Source organism: Platalea leucorodia (genome assembly GCF_965183815.1).
Source record: "Platalea leucorodia genome assembly, chromosome: 1".
Classification (NCBI taxonomy): domain Eukaryota; kingdom Metazoa; phylum Chordata; class Aves; order Pelecaniformes; family Threskiornithidae; genus Platalea; species Platalea leucorodia.
Genome location: NC_138823.1, coordinates 104,798,147 through 104,815,695, shown reverse-complemented (window position 1 = coordinate 104,815,695; position 17,549 = coordinate 104,798,147). Strand labels below are relative to the sequence as shown.

General features: G+C 39.5%; 1 protein-coding gene across 1 annotated transcript in view; it reads right to left on the bottom strand.

Annotated features, from left to right (window-relative positions):
* The window catches only part of TPPP (tubulin polymerization promoting protein), a gene marked incomplete at its 5' end in the record, with an annotated part of 52,808 nt that extends 35,566 nt beyond the window's left edge, over positions 1-17,242 (bottom strand). The window contains one exon of the mRNA XM_082328224.1: positions 16,932-17,242. Coding sequence (XP_082184350.1) covers positions 16,932-17,242 — 311 coding nt within the window. The remainder of the gene's footprint in view (positions 1-16,931) is intronic.
* Between the last annotated feature and the right edge of the window lie 307 nt (positions 17,243-17,549).

Sequence of the window (17,549 nt, the reverse complement as noted above, 5' to 3'; positions counted from 1 at the left end):
TTGAGCTCTGAGACTAAACAATTCAATGTAGGCAAAGCAGAGCTGGAAGAGAAAAAAAAATAGAGGGTTTGCAAACCACAGAGTTCTATCCATTTCGTGATAAAAATCCTAAGCTAAAGCTAAAAACCCTAAGATAACTCTACCAGAGAAAGTCTGCCAAACAAGTAGTTACAATAAAGCTACATCCAGCTTCAGAAATAAGCCATTTTGATTCTGAGGCAGTCCTCCTTGGGATGAGAGAGATCGATCCTCTCTCTTTGTCCAAAGAGGGAAACATATTTTACCAATGGAAGTCTCAGTTGTACCACAGAATCCGCAGAACAGTCCATGCCAATGATGTCTTGGCACTTTGTGAAAGCTATAAACAGACAGTGACCAAATTATCTATGGGAATCTATCTCCTCCCCTGGATTAAAGGTTTGTTTATCAGTCTTTACAGTGCTGACTCATGTGCATCTGAAACCAGTCCAAAAGAAATGCAGAAAATTTTGACAGTTAACACCAATGCAGATATTCTCTCATTTACATCACACTTCTCTCAATTCAAAGCACTAGCTGTATTTAAAAGATCCAAGAGTTTACAATAAACTGAGGTTTACCCACATAGTTTTCTATCTTGCAGACATCACCATCACAAACCAAAATGACAAGGAACAATTGGGAAGCCTCCAAGATGTTGGAATGAATTGTGAAAGCAGAAAGAAGACTATGAAAGAACAAGTGTACATTCTTTTGGAAATCTGTGACTTATTTAGATCAACAGCTACTGAAGGAAGGTATCAAGCCAGTGCTGGGAAAGATTCCAACAATTTTGGAGATGTCTAACATAACTTCAGTGACTGAACTAATGAAGCAGCTAGAGTTACTGAACTATTAGGGGAAATTTTTGCCAAATTTAGCCTGTCTCTTACATCTGCTGCAAAATCTATCAGGGCATAGGACCTCCCTGCATGCCAGGATGAAACTGAAGCTGTCCTTAGATGAGTCCAGTTGAACAACATTGCTGTGATCAAGATACCACCGAAGAGTTAATAGCATTTAATAAGCTCAAAATACTTTAGAAACTTTTCCTTCCAAAAAAAAAAAAAAAAAACCAAAACAAAAAAAACAAAACCAAAAACCCCTCACAACATAACAAGCCATACCAGACATCAGAAACCTTCTTGAAGTGCAATACTAACTCCCTTTCAATGCACCTCTTTTTCATTCTCTGTCAGGTCACAACTTCCCAGCTTCTGAATACAAACTGCTAAATATGTGCTGCCCTCTTGACTTTTGCTTTGTACAAAGGGCACTTTCTGTTTCACTTCCAAACAGGAATTACTACATTCTTCATTAGCAATATCTAGCAGCTCTTAGTTACTTACATTCAGAAAATAAGGCTTCACATCTTTTTCTTCTGAATTACTATCTCAATTCTGAAGCTGGCATCTTCTTCAAAGCCAATGATTTTACCAGCTGAAGCAAGAAAGTCAAATATTGCTCCAAACTGTTATTTTCTGACAATATGGTATTTTGGTGCAAGAAGGATACGCAATGTAGTAATATCCATTCCCACAAGGTGTGGTATAAGAGGGTAAGTTTTCTAAATTGTGGCCAGTTAACGGTGTAATTAGTATTAGATTTCTGTGCTCTTATTCCAATGTACATGTCAGAAGACTGTCTTACCTATCAGATCCTTATATACCCATTTAACTGTGATATAAAGTCTTCTGAATGAGGACCGCTGATGAATTTCCATGGGAGCTAATTCAACATCTGATCTCTCACACTCCGCTAGCACTACCTGTAGGGTAGATTGCTGTTCGTAAGCAAGTCAAGTATATCTTCACAGCCTATAAAACAAAACTGCAAACTGACTCTTGCAGGAAAACAGGATGACATAAAAACAATAGATTAAGACAATGCCATGTACATATACACTGTTAAGCTCTATGTGCTGCACAGCACATACCAGCCTGTGCAGGTCTACTGTGAAAACCCCCCATAAAAAGCAATGGACAAACATCTTTGCAGAGTTACATGCTGGTCACTTTTACCACAAAACCTCTGTATTAGGTATGTTTATACAAGTAGTTAATTTAAAACTAGCTTAAGTACTTGATTCATGTATTTATAGTTGAGTTAACTTCTCACAGTAAGGGCAGCAAAGCCAGGAAGAGCTCAACAGCAAGTGGTTCAGGCCAGTGCTCTGCTTCAATTACTAAACAAAGCCTGATAGGGTAGAACATAACCAAAGCAAGCTTTATGCACTGCTAAACACCTTATCCTACACCTACATAGGTCAACAAAGCCCTGTGAGACCACAGCTACAAAAACTAATACATCTTTGTGCCTTTCTACCCTGCAGCAGAGGTAGGGTGTCCACCCATTTAGAGGCATCAGAAGTCAAATCCTCTCACTCTTCAAAGCTCCAAAAAGCCTCACAGATTTTTCAAATGGAGCTCAATGAAGATGTCAAGCAGAAATCTTGGCCAGAATTCTTCTGAGTATGTGCAAATCAGGCACACTTTATGTGCTTCATTTTCTTAAACAGCATGTAACAACAACACTGTTGAGACATTAGTCAATACTATAACTCCTTTAAAAATCACCACTTATTGTGGAGAAGCTATGCTGTTCAGCAAATGACTTCTTCCAACACTAAGAGCAAGCAGTAGCAAGCACATATAGGAATCTAATCAACACTTGGCATAAGTTATTTGGACAACTGTCTCCAGAAAGTACATCTTGTCGTTTTCTTTATCTCAAGGCTTTAACAAATGGAGTTGAAACACTTCCAAAAAGTGCAAATGTCATGGTAGGTAACATCAAGTCAGTGCCCCTAACATTAAAGAAATCCAGTTCTCTCTGGGTAGCCCTTAAATCTGAAAGCTCTTATGTACCTTTACTGTTTAACTCAGATGACTGTCACTTCACTGTCCATCTGGACTATGCCTTTCACAGATTAGTACTTAAAGACGTACAACTAGAAATTAAGGAAACCAATGACTGGGTGACACAGTGCAGCATCTAAAAGGGGAATAAAAGGAACAATCTCCCAAGCATGCATGAGATACTGTATTGTTGGTCACAGAACACAGGACTAAATCAGAAAAGGAATTATTAAAATCAGACAAACTGTTCAAAATGGCCAATGTTGACTGAAGTTGCAGTCAGCTGGATTTGCAGGTCAAACTCAAAACCAGACTGTTAAATCAGCAAGCAGAGTTCATCTTATCAGTACAGCAGGAGGAAAACCAAACAGCTGCTTTAACTGACTGCTCAGTATCCTTTCTATAGCTTTCTTCATCTGGCTAGAGAAGACCCAACAGGCCACAGTCTGTTATCTTGACAAAAAAGAAGATCAAATTAGTTCTGTGCATTGTAGTTCAACAGCTTTCCCAGCTACACCATCCACTTCAGCATAATGTAAAACTCTCCCATTACTCTCATCTGAGGTGAAGTGATGAAAGAAAAGCAACCTGTCTGGAAAAGGAAACCACCATTCCAGCTTTTCTGTAAAAGTAAGGAAATAATTTCTATTTATTTTTACTATAAAGGCTTAGAAAACTAATTGTACTATTTGTGCTATCTTAATAAAGTATGAGCTGCTGGAACACATGGCAAATGTATTGGTCCTCTCAAGGAATTACTAAACTGAATACTCTTCAGTGTTCATTTTGAACCAGTACCAGGACTTACTGGGAGCAAAAAACATTTAATCAGATTATAATCATTACTCTCAGATTTGCATTCACACTACTATTTTTAATTATTAGCATATAAAATGTCCTAAACTCAAACCACAAACAGTTCACCACCATTTTCATCCAACACCTGTTTCCAATACAATGCTTGAAAAGTATCAAAATTCTTCATTCTATGGATATGCACAAGAATATCACCTAATAGAGTGGCTATCAGCTGCCATATGGGGTATACATTTTCTTTCATCATAGCTACCTTTCAGTACCTTCTATTGTTTTCTTATATTTGAAACTTCTCTCAACTTACAAAGCACTTTAGATAAAAAATGTAAGACCCTATAAATGCCAAGTTACTTTTTCTTCCTTGGTCTATCTATAGGCTTTTTTAAGAATACCAACTCACCTGTTCATTTCTTTTGCTAAAAAAAACCAAAAAACCAAACCAAACCAAAACAAAAAAAACACCAACCAAACACCACCAAAAAAAAAAACCACTTAAAACCTTCTTCCTAGACACCTCTTGTGGAGCTACAACCACTAATCGATGCATACTGGTTGCAAACCTGTGAAACCTTCCATTGACACCATGCCAAATGAGAACAGTATGGCACATGCTATTTTACCCACAAAAGCACACCGATCTCCCCTTGGATTGCAACTGCCCCAGGCATCTGTTTCTATACAGCATCCATCACAGGACAAAAATGTAAGCAGCTTAAATTTGGAAGAAAGGTTACCACCTGTTTCAAATTAAGACACAGGAAGACTGAGCATAAGAAGTATCAAAATAGGATTCATTATGTTCCCCTAGTGCCACAAACCAGCTTGGTGTGCAACAGAAGTAGCTGCTATATACGGAGAACCAATTGGACAGGATGGTAAACAGTGCGGTCACCATTTTTCATCTATCCCATACCACAGAGCCTCATTCTTGCAGAAATGAACACACACACACCTTTTTGTGAAATACAGACTGCACATGACGATGAGTAAAGAGCTGTCTACCCTCTCCTCTATGATCCTCTCATCAGTAGCCTCTTGTATTACTCCGACACTGCTCTGGGTCAGATAAACTCTCCATTCTCAGCACTGTCAATTCCATCCAGAAGCTTAACAAACACCACCCCACACTGAGTGACAAACACCTCAAATATCATGAAGCAGATAAATCCAGGGTTAATTGTACTGCACTGGGAATTATAACAATTATATCTGGAGATCTTGTATAACTGACTTAGATTCCAAAAAATAAGCACAGACCTATTTTGTTTTCTCATACTGATTTTTCAGTTGTGCTGTAATGAACTACTATCATGTTACAGTATCACTGTATATCTGTTGTTAGCTGAAAGAAAAACAACTTATCCTTGTACACACTTTTATGATGATATAAAAGCATCAGTTGCACCTTTTATATAGCATAAAAAAATACAGCCACTGACAGCACAACAACTGCTCCTCTCATTAGCTTACTTTCTTTTTTTAAACAATATTTGCAACTGAAGTGCACAGTATAAAGACCCAAGACATCTGGGCAATGAAGCAAGTGCTGTCATGTGTCATGAGAGTCACAGCCTGGTGCCAAAGATCACTGTTCTGCAGCTGCTGGTGCCCATGATCACAAATGGCACTAAGTGGTACAATGCTCTGCTGTATCAGCAGAGACAAAGAGATGAACAGGTCTACAGCTCTAACCCTTTCTCACCAGATGATGGTGGCATATCCTTTTCTTTAGAGTCTTGGACTTTTATGTCTGCTGAAGGAGCACTCCAGAAAGCTTTTAGCTTTTCTAAGCATCCTATGGAAGCTTGTGCCATGATCATGAAAATAGGGTAACAGTGTAAGACTGAAAGATTCCCCACACTTTCAGGACTCTTCCTTCCAGAGCAAAGTTGAGGCAAAGAAGGAGGAAGACAATCCAGTGCTGCTAAGGTCGTGTTCTTCATTTTCTGTCAGCGCTCACTGCCATCCTTTTACGAAGCATGCAGTTTAAAGCACCAAGCTAATGCCAAGAGAGCTGGAGCGTTCACCTGGCACAATGCAACAGGCCGGACAACCAGATCAGTGCAGCACCACACAGCTGCAGCTGCATCGCTTCCATTTCTGCAGCTGGCACAGTCCCTGGCAAGCTCTCGTTAGCTGCACGCCATGCGGCTTTGCACAGAACATGGCACCATTCCCAAAAAGGATCTCCAGAACCAATTACTGGGAAGTAAACGCAGCAAGAAAAGCTACTGGACTTCAGGAATATCATACATTCAAAACAGACATGAAGTGCAATGGTTTTTACAATGAACTCCTGTCTCCACTGAAACAACTCGCCTGAAGATATTTTCCCCTGCTTGCCATCACTGACAAAGATGCAGGCTTGATTCAAAGCTGTTCCACAGCTTAAGCAGAAACTTACTCGCTTGATGCAAAACACTGCAGTAAGGTTTTCTGGTTTGGGGTTTTTTTTTGCCTGAATTACAAATGTCCAGATAGTACAGAAACACTCCCTTCCTGACTTAGGTATTGTGCTTTTTCAGTAACCAGTGGATGAAACGAAGCATTGGAGGCAAACATTAGCTAACAAAATGGCAGACTGTGAGCATTACTTCCCCCCCTTCCCCTTTTCTTTTTTTTAAACAATCATCTTTTCTGAACTCACATGCTAAATTAAATCAATGCTATTAAGACTCTGATGGGAGAGCGGCAAAAATTGGTGCTGGCTATTCAGGATACAATGCTGCTCTTCAAAATAACCAGCAACTCAGTAACAGTACTTGTGTGCAGAAAAGCAGCAGTGTGCTGAGAGCGCTTGCACTGCCAAAAATGCCAGTGATGGGCAGTAGGTAAGGTGCTAATACCACTCCTTACCAGAACCTATACATTTTAGCCATGGTCTTCCTGGCTACACTCTGTCAACTGTAATCATCCTTCCTCAGTTCCTCACTGAAACTGAAGGGCTTTCTGTATTTGCTCCTTCAACCATAAAAACTTTCGTATCTAATAGCATTTCTTCCTAGAAAACGTTGCCATAGAGATTTGCTTATGTAATTAAAATGTTCTGGGAGCCTCCAGAATCAGCACCAACGCTAGCAATCTTAGCAAGGTTTTTAAAATTATTTATTTGCTGGTTACATCCAGAACCTTTGTAAAGAATGAGAATCTAAAACTGACTATGAAATGGGAAAAAAAAAAAAATCCCAAAGGGAAACTCTTTCCTTTTCGGGGGATTATACCAGGACTCCATACCAAAATGACTTGTTTTTTAAATTCATGGGAATACATGCGTATGCGTTAAAAAAACCTGCAGAAAGTCAGGAACAGAGATCAAGCTTCAAAGAACAATTTGGATTTCATTCATGTGTCTTCAGTTTAGCATGCACACAGACACACGCAAAAGAAAATGATAAGCAACTCCACTTCAATAAAGCCAGAAAGTAGCGAGTAACACCATTTTAATTAACCAGGTGATGACTTTCAAAGGAGTGGTTTCCAGTAACACCACTGGGGTGTTTTAACACTGCAGGTCCTAACTCTATACATAGCACCTTCTCACCAACTAGCAGTCCAGCTAGAGCTAGACCAAAATACATTAAGAAGGTGCCTTGTATGTGACATCACTTCCAGGAACAATTTCAAATTAGTCAGTTAAACCTGCCTGGCCCAGATCTAACTCCCAGCAAGGTAAGACCATGTAGTGCCCAGCCAGAAGGGGCAGATCAGGTGTGGCACGCAGCATTTACAAGTGACCCAACTCCAGCTCCCAAGCATTTCAAGACTCCAAGCAACTACAAATCATGCGATCTAGCAGCCTGATCAGCACGGCCTTCCACAAAGTTGAAAACAAAGTGCCAACACTTCTCAGAGGAGGAGTTCTACAGTCCTATAGGTGGTGAAGACAAAACAGAATAGGGAAGATAGCACAGACTCACAGGGGGGGGTTTTAAGCTGGGGTGTTGGTGAATCCTCCTTCAGCTTAATGTTACAAGCAGTCTTGAACGAGATTTGTTCTGACTCAGTTGTAAAATAGTCCTCTTAAACTTCTAGATAACGGGAAGAACACAAGAACTGGGGTCTCCCAGTTCAAAAATCAACCCATTGGTTTTTATTAAAAAAAAAAAAAAGTTGAAGGAAGATGAAATACTGCATCAAATGCAGCATGCTTCCGTTTACCAGCATCACATCTTAATTCTTTTAGTAGCTTTACACACATAGGCAGATTAAATATAGCTTAATGACAACATTTACGGTATGTTAATCTTCTTTACGAGATGGATGATCTCTAGCTCCTGTCCTTATTTGAGGAGTCAAACAACATACATACATATCTACATGCTTTGTTCCTATAAAATTTCCACTCTAACTTCAGAACAGCAAGTTAATTTCTGCTGTCTATACAGGAAGATAAAGAAACAGACATGGTTTTTTCCTGCCACAGTCATCATATACCATAACCAGCCCCCTGGCCATCTTGGTAGCCCTGTACCGGGCTTGTTCCAGTGTATCAATCTCGTGCTTGCACAGGGCAGCCCGAGACTGGGCACGGCTCTCCAGATATGGTCCCACTAGTGGCAAACAGAAGGGAAGGATCACTTCCCCAGACCTGCTGCCTACACATTTGCTCTTGCAGCCCAGCCAGCATGTGGCTACCCTTCCTTACTGCCATGACTCCCTCACTGCAAGGACTGCTGCTAACTCATGTTCAACTGGTTGTCCATCACGACCTCCAGAGCTGCTTCCTAGACTGTGGGCCCGCTATCCAGCCCATACCTCACCAATTTGGGGCGACTGGAGCCAAGGCCTTGCCATAATCAAGGCATACTACACCCCTTTGTCCACAGTGCCAGTCAGTTCATCATAGAAAGCAGTGAGGTCGATCAGGCATGACTTGCCCTCGGCAAATCCACGCTGGCTGCTCCAAGTCACCTTCTTGTCCTTTGTGTGTTGAGAAAGGGCTTCCAAGAAGATTTGCTTCACAACCTCCACAGGGATTGAAGTTGTGCTGACTGGCCTGTAGTTACCTGGATCCTCCTTCTTGCCCTTCTTGAGGATGTGTGTGATGCTTGCCTTTTTCCAGTCACTGGCGACCTCCCCCAGCTGCCATGGCCTTTCGAACATGATGGGGAGCAGCGTTGCAATGACACTGCCAAGCTCCTTCAGCACCCTTGGATGCATCCTACCTGGTCTCACAGACTCGCGTATGTCTAATGGGCTCAAGGGATTCTTCACTCTGACTTCCTTTACTGTGGGTACTGCGTCACGCCCACAGACTCTGCCAGCAGGCTCAGGGACCGGGCAACCCTGACGGCAAGCCCTACCGGTTGAAAAGGGAGGCAAAAAAAGGCATTGAGTATCTCTGCCTTTTCCATGTCCCTTGTCACTAGGTCCCCTGCCACACCAAGCAGTCAGCCCACACTTCTGCTACCAGGCTACTCACAGAAACCTCTCATGTTGTCCTTCACCTCCCTCACTAGTCTCAACTCCAGCTGAACTTTGGCTGTCCTCACTCTGTTCCTTCATGCATGGGCTATATTCCTTCCACATAGCCTCTCCCTGCTTCCACCTCCTGTGTACTTCCTTGTCGTGTTTGAGCTCAGTCAGAAGCTCCACGTTCATTCACGCTGGCCTGTTGCCATGCTTGCTCGACTTCCTGCAGACAGGAATGGACCGCTCTTGTGCTCTGAGAAAGCTGTCTTGAAGATCAACCAGCTCTCCTGGGCCCCTCTGCCCTCCAGGGCAGCTTCCTGTGGGAAACCGAACAGGCCAAGATCTGCCCTTCTGAAGTTCAGGTTTGTAATGCTGCTGTTTGTCTTGCTCGCTCCTCTCAGGATCTTAAATTTTACAGTCACCTGCTTGCTGCAGCCAAGGCTGTCTCATCCTTTATATCTTAATCATCTTCTACTTCAATCCATGGAAAACAAGAGACAAAGTCTACATTGATGTTTAACAGTCTAGAAAATACTTACTTTGTTAATCAGTAAAATGAGGTAATTTTGTAACTAACACAGATTTCACATAGCTGCTTTTATAAATGAAAAACAGGCAATTTTAAATGATGGTGCAATATTATGAAATTAGGCTGACTTGAAAAAAAAAAAAAAAAGAAAAAAGGGCAAAAACCCCTCTAAAAACCCCCAAAACCAGATCTCATACCAGAGCCCTACATCTGCTCTAAAGCAGCAGAAGTCCTTGTAGTCCACAAGTAGCATGTGCCACAAAGTGTAGGAAAGACCAAGCAAGCTGCTATATAGTATTGTGCATGATATCATGCAGCATTCCATATCAGCTGGGAAATGAATCACCCACCACTGTATCTACAGGTTTTCATGTGATGTCTACTCACATGAAAAGGTGTTTTTAAAATCATAATCAGCATACATCATTAGGGGTACAGAACTTATCCATTTTACATGCGCAAAACAAGCCTGCATAACAGCAGTTGAATCTAAATCCATCTTTCTTCTCACAAGTGATCACTGGTTCACTTTTAGAATTTGTGTCTCTTGGCAGAAGGGGGAGAAGAGTTGCTTTGTTTTTTTAAATAAAAATCCTTTCAAGGAAAAAGTGCAAAAGACAACATTACATTTGGCTTCTTGGACAAGAAAGGAAATTGGATCTTAATTTCAATTAAAATAAAGTAGAGATGATGTGGTAAAGAGCACTTTCCGTTGTAACTTACCTACATTTCTATCTATAACTGCACTACTTCACAATTTGCCTGGGAGGGAGAGATTTATTAGCACAGATTATGCTCTGTATACCATTCTATATCCACTTAAAACTTATTTCCTGATGCAGACATATTAAAGTACACAATGTTATGGCTACTTCATGCATAAAGTGGGATTACACAAATCAGATTCTATGTCACTGTTAAAAAGAATCTCTCCAGTAGAGAAATAAAAGACAACTTAAAACTACTATGTGCCTCATTTATATATGAAGACCAGTTCATACCTATTTACATATTTAAAAAAACTAAGAGAGGCTTCAGTAAAATCTCTGTTAAACACAAATTACTTCAGAGAAACCTCATGGAGAGATATCTGTTTTGGATGAGTGCAGGTGTCAAAGTAGTACTCCTTTCAAATATATTTAGAAAGCAAGAAGTATCATAATTGTTCAATACAAAGAAAAGACAACAATTACATTGTAATTGACAAATGGGGAAAGCTTGTCCTCATTCTTGCCAAGAGTTATCTTGCCAGCTGCGTAGAGCAAACATTATCCATTTCAATTCTTCCACAGTCTTGCAGCAATGGTGAACTACTGCTGAATTAAGACCCAGCTGGTCTCAGGTGGAAGCACTCCTGTAGAGACCTGACTGATCCAGACTGTGGGAACTAGGCTAAACAGCTGACTGTGCAAGATGTACTAAGGATAGAGCATGGGTGGGACTGCTCAAAAGTCAGGGCACAATAAAATGTGTTGTGAAGATTCTCCATGGGAACAAAACCTTCCTTTCTCAAAAAGATGGAGGAGAGTTTTCTGGCCTTTAGAACACATGGCTTCCTCAGCAACAAGAAAACATGTCAAAGCAACATAAGAAACTATTAATGGCATTTGAGAGAACAATTATGCTTTCACTTGATCTTTTACCAAAAATATTTTAGAGGGTGAGGAGTAAGGTATATTTACAAAGCTTCTGTAGATTAACTAGTCTTCAATAACAATCCAGTATAGAACCACAAAAATTTGTTTAAAATTTAACACATAGCAACATCAAAACAAACAAGTGTTTCCATGGAGACAACTACCTAAATAAATGCTCACAATGGATCCAAGGTGTGACGTCACCCAGGCCTGCCTGCAACCATAGTAACATGCCAGTGTAAACAGAAATATTTTTATTTTTCTATCTAATAATGTCATATAATTAGCAGTTTTATGGCAGTGCTTAAACCATATTCTTGCAGTGCTGAGTGGTAACATTTCTAAAATAAGAGCAGAGGTATTTATATCAGGGCTATTACCATTACCATATTAACTACATACAACAAGTGGAGTATGTGTATGGCATAGCTAACATACCAAATTTCCCAGAGCAGTTGTTGACCCCAATAAACAAAGAAATTTAAGTTCCTAAGGCAACATGCCAGAATGCTGGTCAGAGATCAGTAACATCTATTCTTTTTAGGTATTTTGCTTTCCTTAATACAAAACCCCTGAAGTTCTTAGACTGTTGTGTCTCACTGTCTTGCTGGATTAAGAAGAAGAATGCAGCCACATGTTGCTTTTCATACCAAATGCAGAACACTTCTGTGCCCTTCTCCTGTGTCACCAATGAGCTTGCTTTCTCCAAGGCAACAAGATTCACTAAACCCGTATTTGCACTCTGCAAGCACAATACAAGACACACAGCCTAAAAAACTTTTGCAACTCTGAAAGAGTAACATAGAAGAAACAGTCAGTTAATGAGGAAAATTTTGAAGAAGGAAGGCGATTGTTTCAGCTACTAAAAAGATACCCATGGAATTCCCATTCTCGTGAAAACCATCCATTTTCAAATGCTATTGCATGTCCACAAGTTGTATGTCTCTAAATTCAGTAGACTCAGATTGCATTATCACTCTTAATTTGTGAAATATAAAAGAAAGATGTCTATACAAGGTTCAGATAGTATGTGAAAAATGAATGCTTGGAATGATCTAATAGTACTAAGATATTTATAATAAACACCTACATTTTAGCAGAAGCCTGAGCTACAGGGACATTGAAGTTATTACCATTACAAAAATGGTGAAATACTATTTTTGGTCCTGTCATGAAAATTTCACATACAGTAATTTATGAAAACTTTCCTTCTCATAGAACATGATTGTTACCTTACCCTTGTCTTCAAGTATGGCAGTGAATTTAGGGACAAGTTAAAAAAATTACTTCCTACAAAGTATTTTCAAGCTTTTTTTTTAACAATGATATGAGCAGATTTCTTAGAGAAGGGGTTGCTTCGTTCTTGCCATTTAAAGAGAAAAAGCTATCCTGATACCAATTAGCAAAAGAGACTTTTATGTAACTTTAAGCAAGGAGCAAGCTTTGAAATGAAAATTTACCGAGCAACCATAGTGTTACTGTTGTATGCAGTCCAATGAACATATGAAGAAGAGAGTCCAACATCTCAAGTTTTGACTGTGAAACTATAAACTACAGTAAGGAAAGCTTACTACATAATTGCATTTACAGTCATGTATATTTTTGTTGGTTTTGCTGCATTTTTAATAGATTTCATCCCATAAGATATCATAAAACTTTGTAATTCACTCTCTTGAAATCTCACAATTTCTTTTGCTTTTCCAGGTGCAACATGCATAGAAAGATAATGATATTGTATGAGATGTCTTTATTGTATGTTTTTACAACTTAAAAAAAAAAATTTACTTTTCTACTTGTTATAGAAACAGCAGTCTATCCCAACTGTATTAATGCAATCCAAATATTTGGCATAAATGTAGGGAGTTTTCCTCTGATGTCTAGGGATGCAACTTATATTTGTACACGGGGCTACTCTCACAAGTGGGCTTTGGCTTTTCATTTCAAGTCATTCCATTGCAAAATTCATTGCTGCTTAATCTCTTGTATTTTCTGAGCTGACAATAGAAAGTTTTCAAAACAGAAAAAAAAAGCAGAAAGAGACATCTATTAAATCAATTTTTAACACACAACAACTTATATTATAATCCACCAAATTGGAAGGATTTGTGAGACCCTTAAGAACCTACAAATTACTGTTAAACAAAAATACTTGGGGGGGGGGAAATCACCCAATTTGTATCTTTTCTTACCAAACAATGCAATTCTAGCAATTCTTCTTTCATGTCTACTACTGTGCATTCTTTGCATTAGACCATTCCTTCTTCTTATCCTAAAGTACATACAAATGCTGTGCTTACATGAAGGCCTTCAGTGGACCTTTTGTACAAGATAAATAGACAAATTACACTTCAGTCTGACCTGACATCCTCATGCAGAAGGAAAACAGCATTCTACACTTATTTTCTTATTTGCAACAAAGGTTCATCAGAATTTCCTCAACCTTTGTAACAACATAAACTTAACCTTAAATAAACTAATCTCTGAAAGACAGACACACAGTCCCAGCTTTGAAGAAGTATCACAGACTATTCAAAACTTTCAGAAGTTTTGTCCACCTGGTTTGGTGGAGGTGGGGAGGGGAGTGTTGAGTCTACAAAAATGTTCATTACTTCTCAGGATTGAACTGATAAAATCTCTCCTGCAGCAGAGAAAGTTACCAATCAGAGAATAAAACACTATCTTTCAGTAGCTCTTAGGTAAACATATCTGTTACTAATTTCCCTGTTACTTTACCCTGACTAGCAACACATAGTTCCTACCTATTTTGCCAGTATCTGTAGCAGAACAATAAATGAAGCCTGGGAGAGTTAGCAAGATGACAATCATGGGCTTTATACACAGACATAGTAGTTCATAAATCCAAAGAACAATTCTACTAGATTAATTATTTTCTAGTGTTAGAACAACATGTGCCATTGTCATAAACTATAAGTATAGCTGGCTAAAAACCAAACCCTGCTAAACATAGTGGCTTCCCAGTAACAGACCCAACAGCAAACCTGTTTGGAAGTTCTACCACAATGCTAGATGGCAATTGTAGTTGGTATGACAAACATCGCTTCTTATCTTTGTGTGTGTTCCCTGGCCAGACTACAACTGCCTCATCTCACTGAACCACTACGGCTGACCATAAGAATCCCAGGCCAAACTCGATCTTGTGAGACGCAGTCTAGCTGAAGAACCTAAAAACAACAGTGAAGCACAGAGCCTTCTGATACTTATAAGCATAACTCTTACTGAGGCATGGAAGCAGTACTCTGCACTTTCTGGGGAGTTGGAAATCCTTTTATAGTGTTTAATATTTTTCATTCAACACAGGGAAAAACTTGGGTTGTCAAAAAACCTTAGTGCTCTGCTGGGAAAAACCTGCTTGTAAAACGGACATGAGTAAGAGTTTATTTCGTGAGTATGCCTGTTTTGATGCATCACCAAATCTATCATTATCCTTTAGCTTAGAGTTAAATGTGAAGTAAAAGAGAAAGCAAGGAAAAGCAGTTGTCTGAACATGCTCGAGAAACCCTGTATACTCAGCCTATGCATAAGCCTCCTAAGTTACAGCACATTACTAACACTTGAGTAATTAAATCTGCCCTTGTTAAAACTTAAAATACTATATATGCAATAAATGTGATCTACACTAAAAAGAATTGCTGACATATGCTCTCAAGAATAGAAATGTTAAAAAAAAACCAAAACAAAACAAAAAACCCAACACTTAAGAAAATGTGGAAGTATACCTACTGGAAGCATGCACATGAAAAAACACTTCCTAATAAAGATAGCAAATCTCAGCTATTGTAAGTTTCCCCATCTGCCATGTAAGCAATATTAATTTAAAAATAAAATAATTTTAAGAGATGAATATATAAAATACATGTTATATGTACATGTACAGGTGAGGAATGAGCAAGTAATTAATAAGCAATTAAGATAAAAATGCTTTTGCATTTGATGCAGTTATCTTCTAAACTAGATAGAGGAAAAGATGGTGTGCTTCTTCCAAGAGAAATGACAACACTTCACAGCGGTCACAGGAGAAAGGTCTGAGAAACTGCTGCACCTCCCTGCAGAGGCAGAGACAAGAACCCCCAAGCTGAGCTGAGACTGCTGAACAACTGCAAGGGGATATGCTGACATTTCCCTTGAGCCTCAGGTCCCCGCCACCTCACAACTCATTCCTGCAGAACAGGACTGGATTCCTTCTACCCCAGCAGGCACCAAAACTGATACTTCTTTATATCTGCTAATGTTGCACAATTGTTTATGCCATATCACAGGGTTGTCCTATCACTAACTTGCCCAGATACTGACATGAGAAAGGAGCGCTAAGATTTATTATTTCCTGTGATGATAGATACAGAGAAATTTTTAAGTCGATGAAAGCCAAAAAAAATCTGAAAATAAATGCCAGCATTGTCTATCATAGATCAAGAAAGTAACAAACAAGCCTAAACATCCATTTCAAATAAGCTAGTTCACTGACAGTATACCTAACTCTGGCAACACAACTTCTAAAAAATACAAGTAGGGACTCAAAGAGAAAGTGGACTGATACAAGAACAACAGGGTTGCAGTGTGCATATATAGTGTTTTCAATTGCCTAGATAAGATCCTTGAGGAGACAAGCAACAAAGCAAGCAAGCAAGCAAATAAGTAATGTCATTCTAACTGTGCATGTTACACTGGACAACCTTTCAAGATCAAGGGCCTTTTCTTCTCTGCCTTTCTATGCTTTGATGCACTCTAAAGGGTCAGTGCTTGCAGCAAGTTTTCCCAACTACCCTTGTAAGCAACTCAGTTTGCATGTCCTCCCCAGCATTACGCCACAGTAGTTGAGCACACAGGCCAAATAAATGTTCCTACAAGCTACAAGTACAGTTAAAAGACCTTCCTTAAAGCATGTCCCTCAACACAATGAGGTGTGAGACAAGTTAAACAGTTACTGTGGTAATAAAAAGCAGAAAAGACAAGGCTATCAGATCAGATACCAGGGGGAGGGGGAAGGTGAAAATGTTCCAATTCCACACATAAAAGAGAACAAAAAAATTGGGCCTAGGTTTTCAATCTGGGGAGAAAGTTTCACTAAAGCTCCAGTCTGCTCACAAGAATAAGCTAGGACCACTGAGATAATCCTAAACAACTGATCACAGCCATGAGCCTGCATCACAAATTCACCATCAGTTTGGTGTGGCCTTACACTTTAAACTTGAGTAGGCGTTGCGCTGGACATCACCACTGTTGTTAGAATAATGACTTTTAGGTACATATCCCACCTTAGCCTCAGTCCTCTGAGGCTGAGTTTTGGCAAGATGTAAAACTACATCCTGACTTCAGTCAGATATCCTTCAGGAAACATTCACATCATTTACTGCAGTCAAAAACCATGTTTCTTGGAATAGCCTGCAATTGTCCAGATCACATCATAGCTCTTTGTACAGCATAACACCTGTGACACTGAAGTCAGTTTAAGATAGTAGGACAGATGCTGAAAGCTGTATCTTCAGACAAAGCAACACAGTTTCATAAAGGAACAAGAAAGAGATCGATTGTGACAAAGACATACAGTGCCTCACAACACCTGTAAGCAACAGAAGACAAATGTAGATGATGTCTATAAAACATGTTGGGGAGACAAGGAAATGATGGCAGAAAGGAACTTACTTGATTTTACTGAAGACAATGTCAACATCTGTGATTGTCACGTTCTTCCCGTCTATCACATGACAGTCCTTACATAGCTTTGACCAGTTCTTCCCATGCATTTCTTTTCCCGTGGCTCTTGTATCACCATGGATGGCAAATTTTCTAAAGGCCTCTTCCAGAGCACTTAATTCTCCTGCCATAGCTCCTTCATGGGAGCTGTTTGAATCATAGGATAATCGTTTTGCTGCTCGGTCCTTTGCTGGATCTGAAGGAGACTTTGGAGGAGTCTTATTCACAGGTTTGCTCGACTTCGCTTTATTGTCAGCCATTGTGCTACAAAGAAGAGGAGGGTAAACTCATTACATTAATTTGCACTAGTTTATTTTCTGTTAAGCTACAGGCTACAGTCCATGTCACAACGTAAGACGACTAAGTGGTCTATAAAGTTAGCAAGAACTCAGTGCCCTCCACCATCAAACAACAGTCTATACATAGAACTATGTAACTCTCTGCCCATCTAGAAAAAAATTCTAGCGTATCTGAAAAAAACAAAACAAAACAAAACAAAAACAAACGTACGTCAGGGAAAGAACATTCCAAAACAGGGCACAAACCTAATTTCACTGTCATTACTTC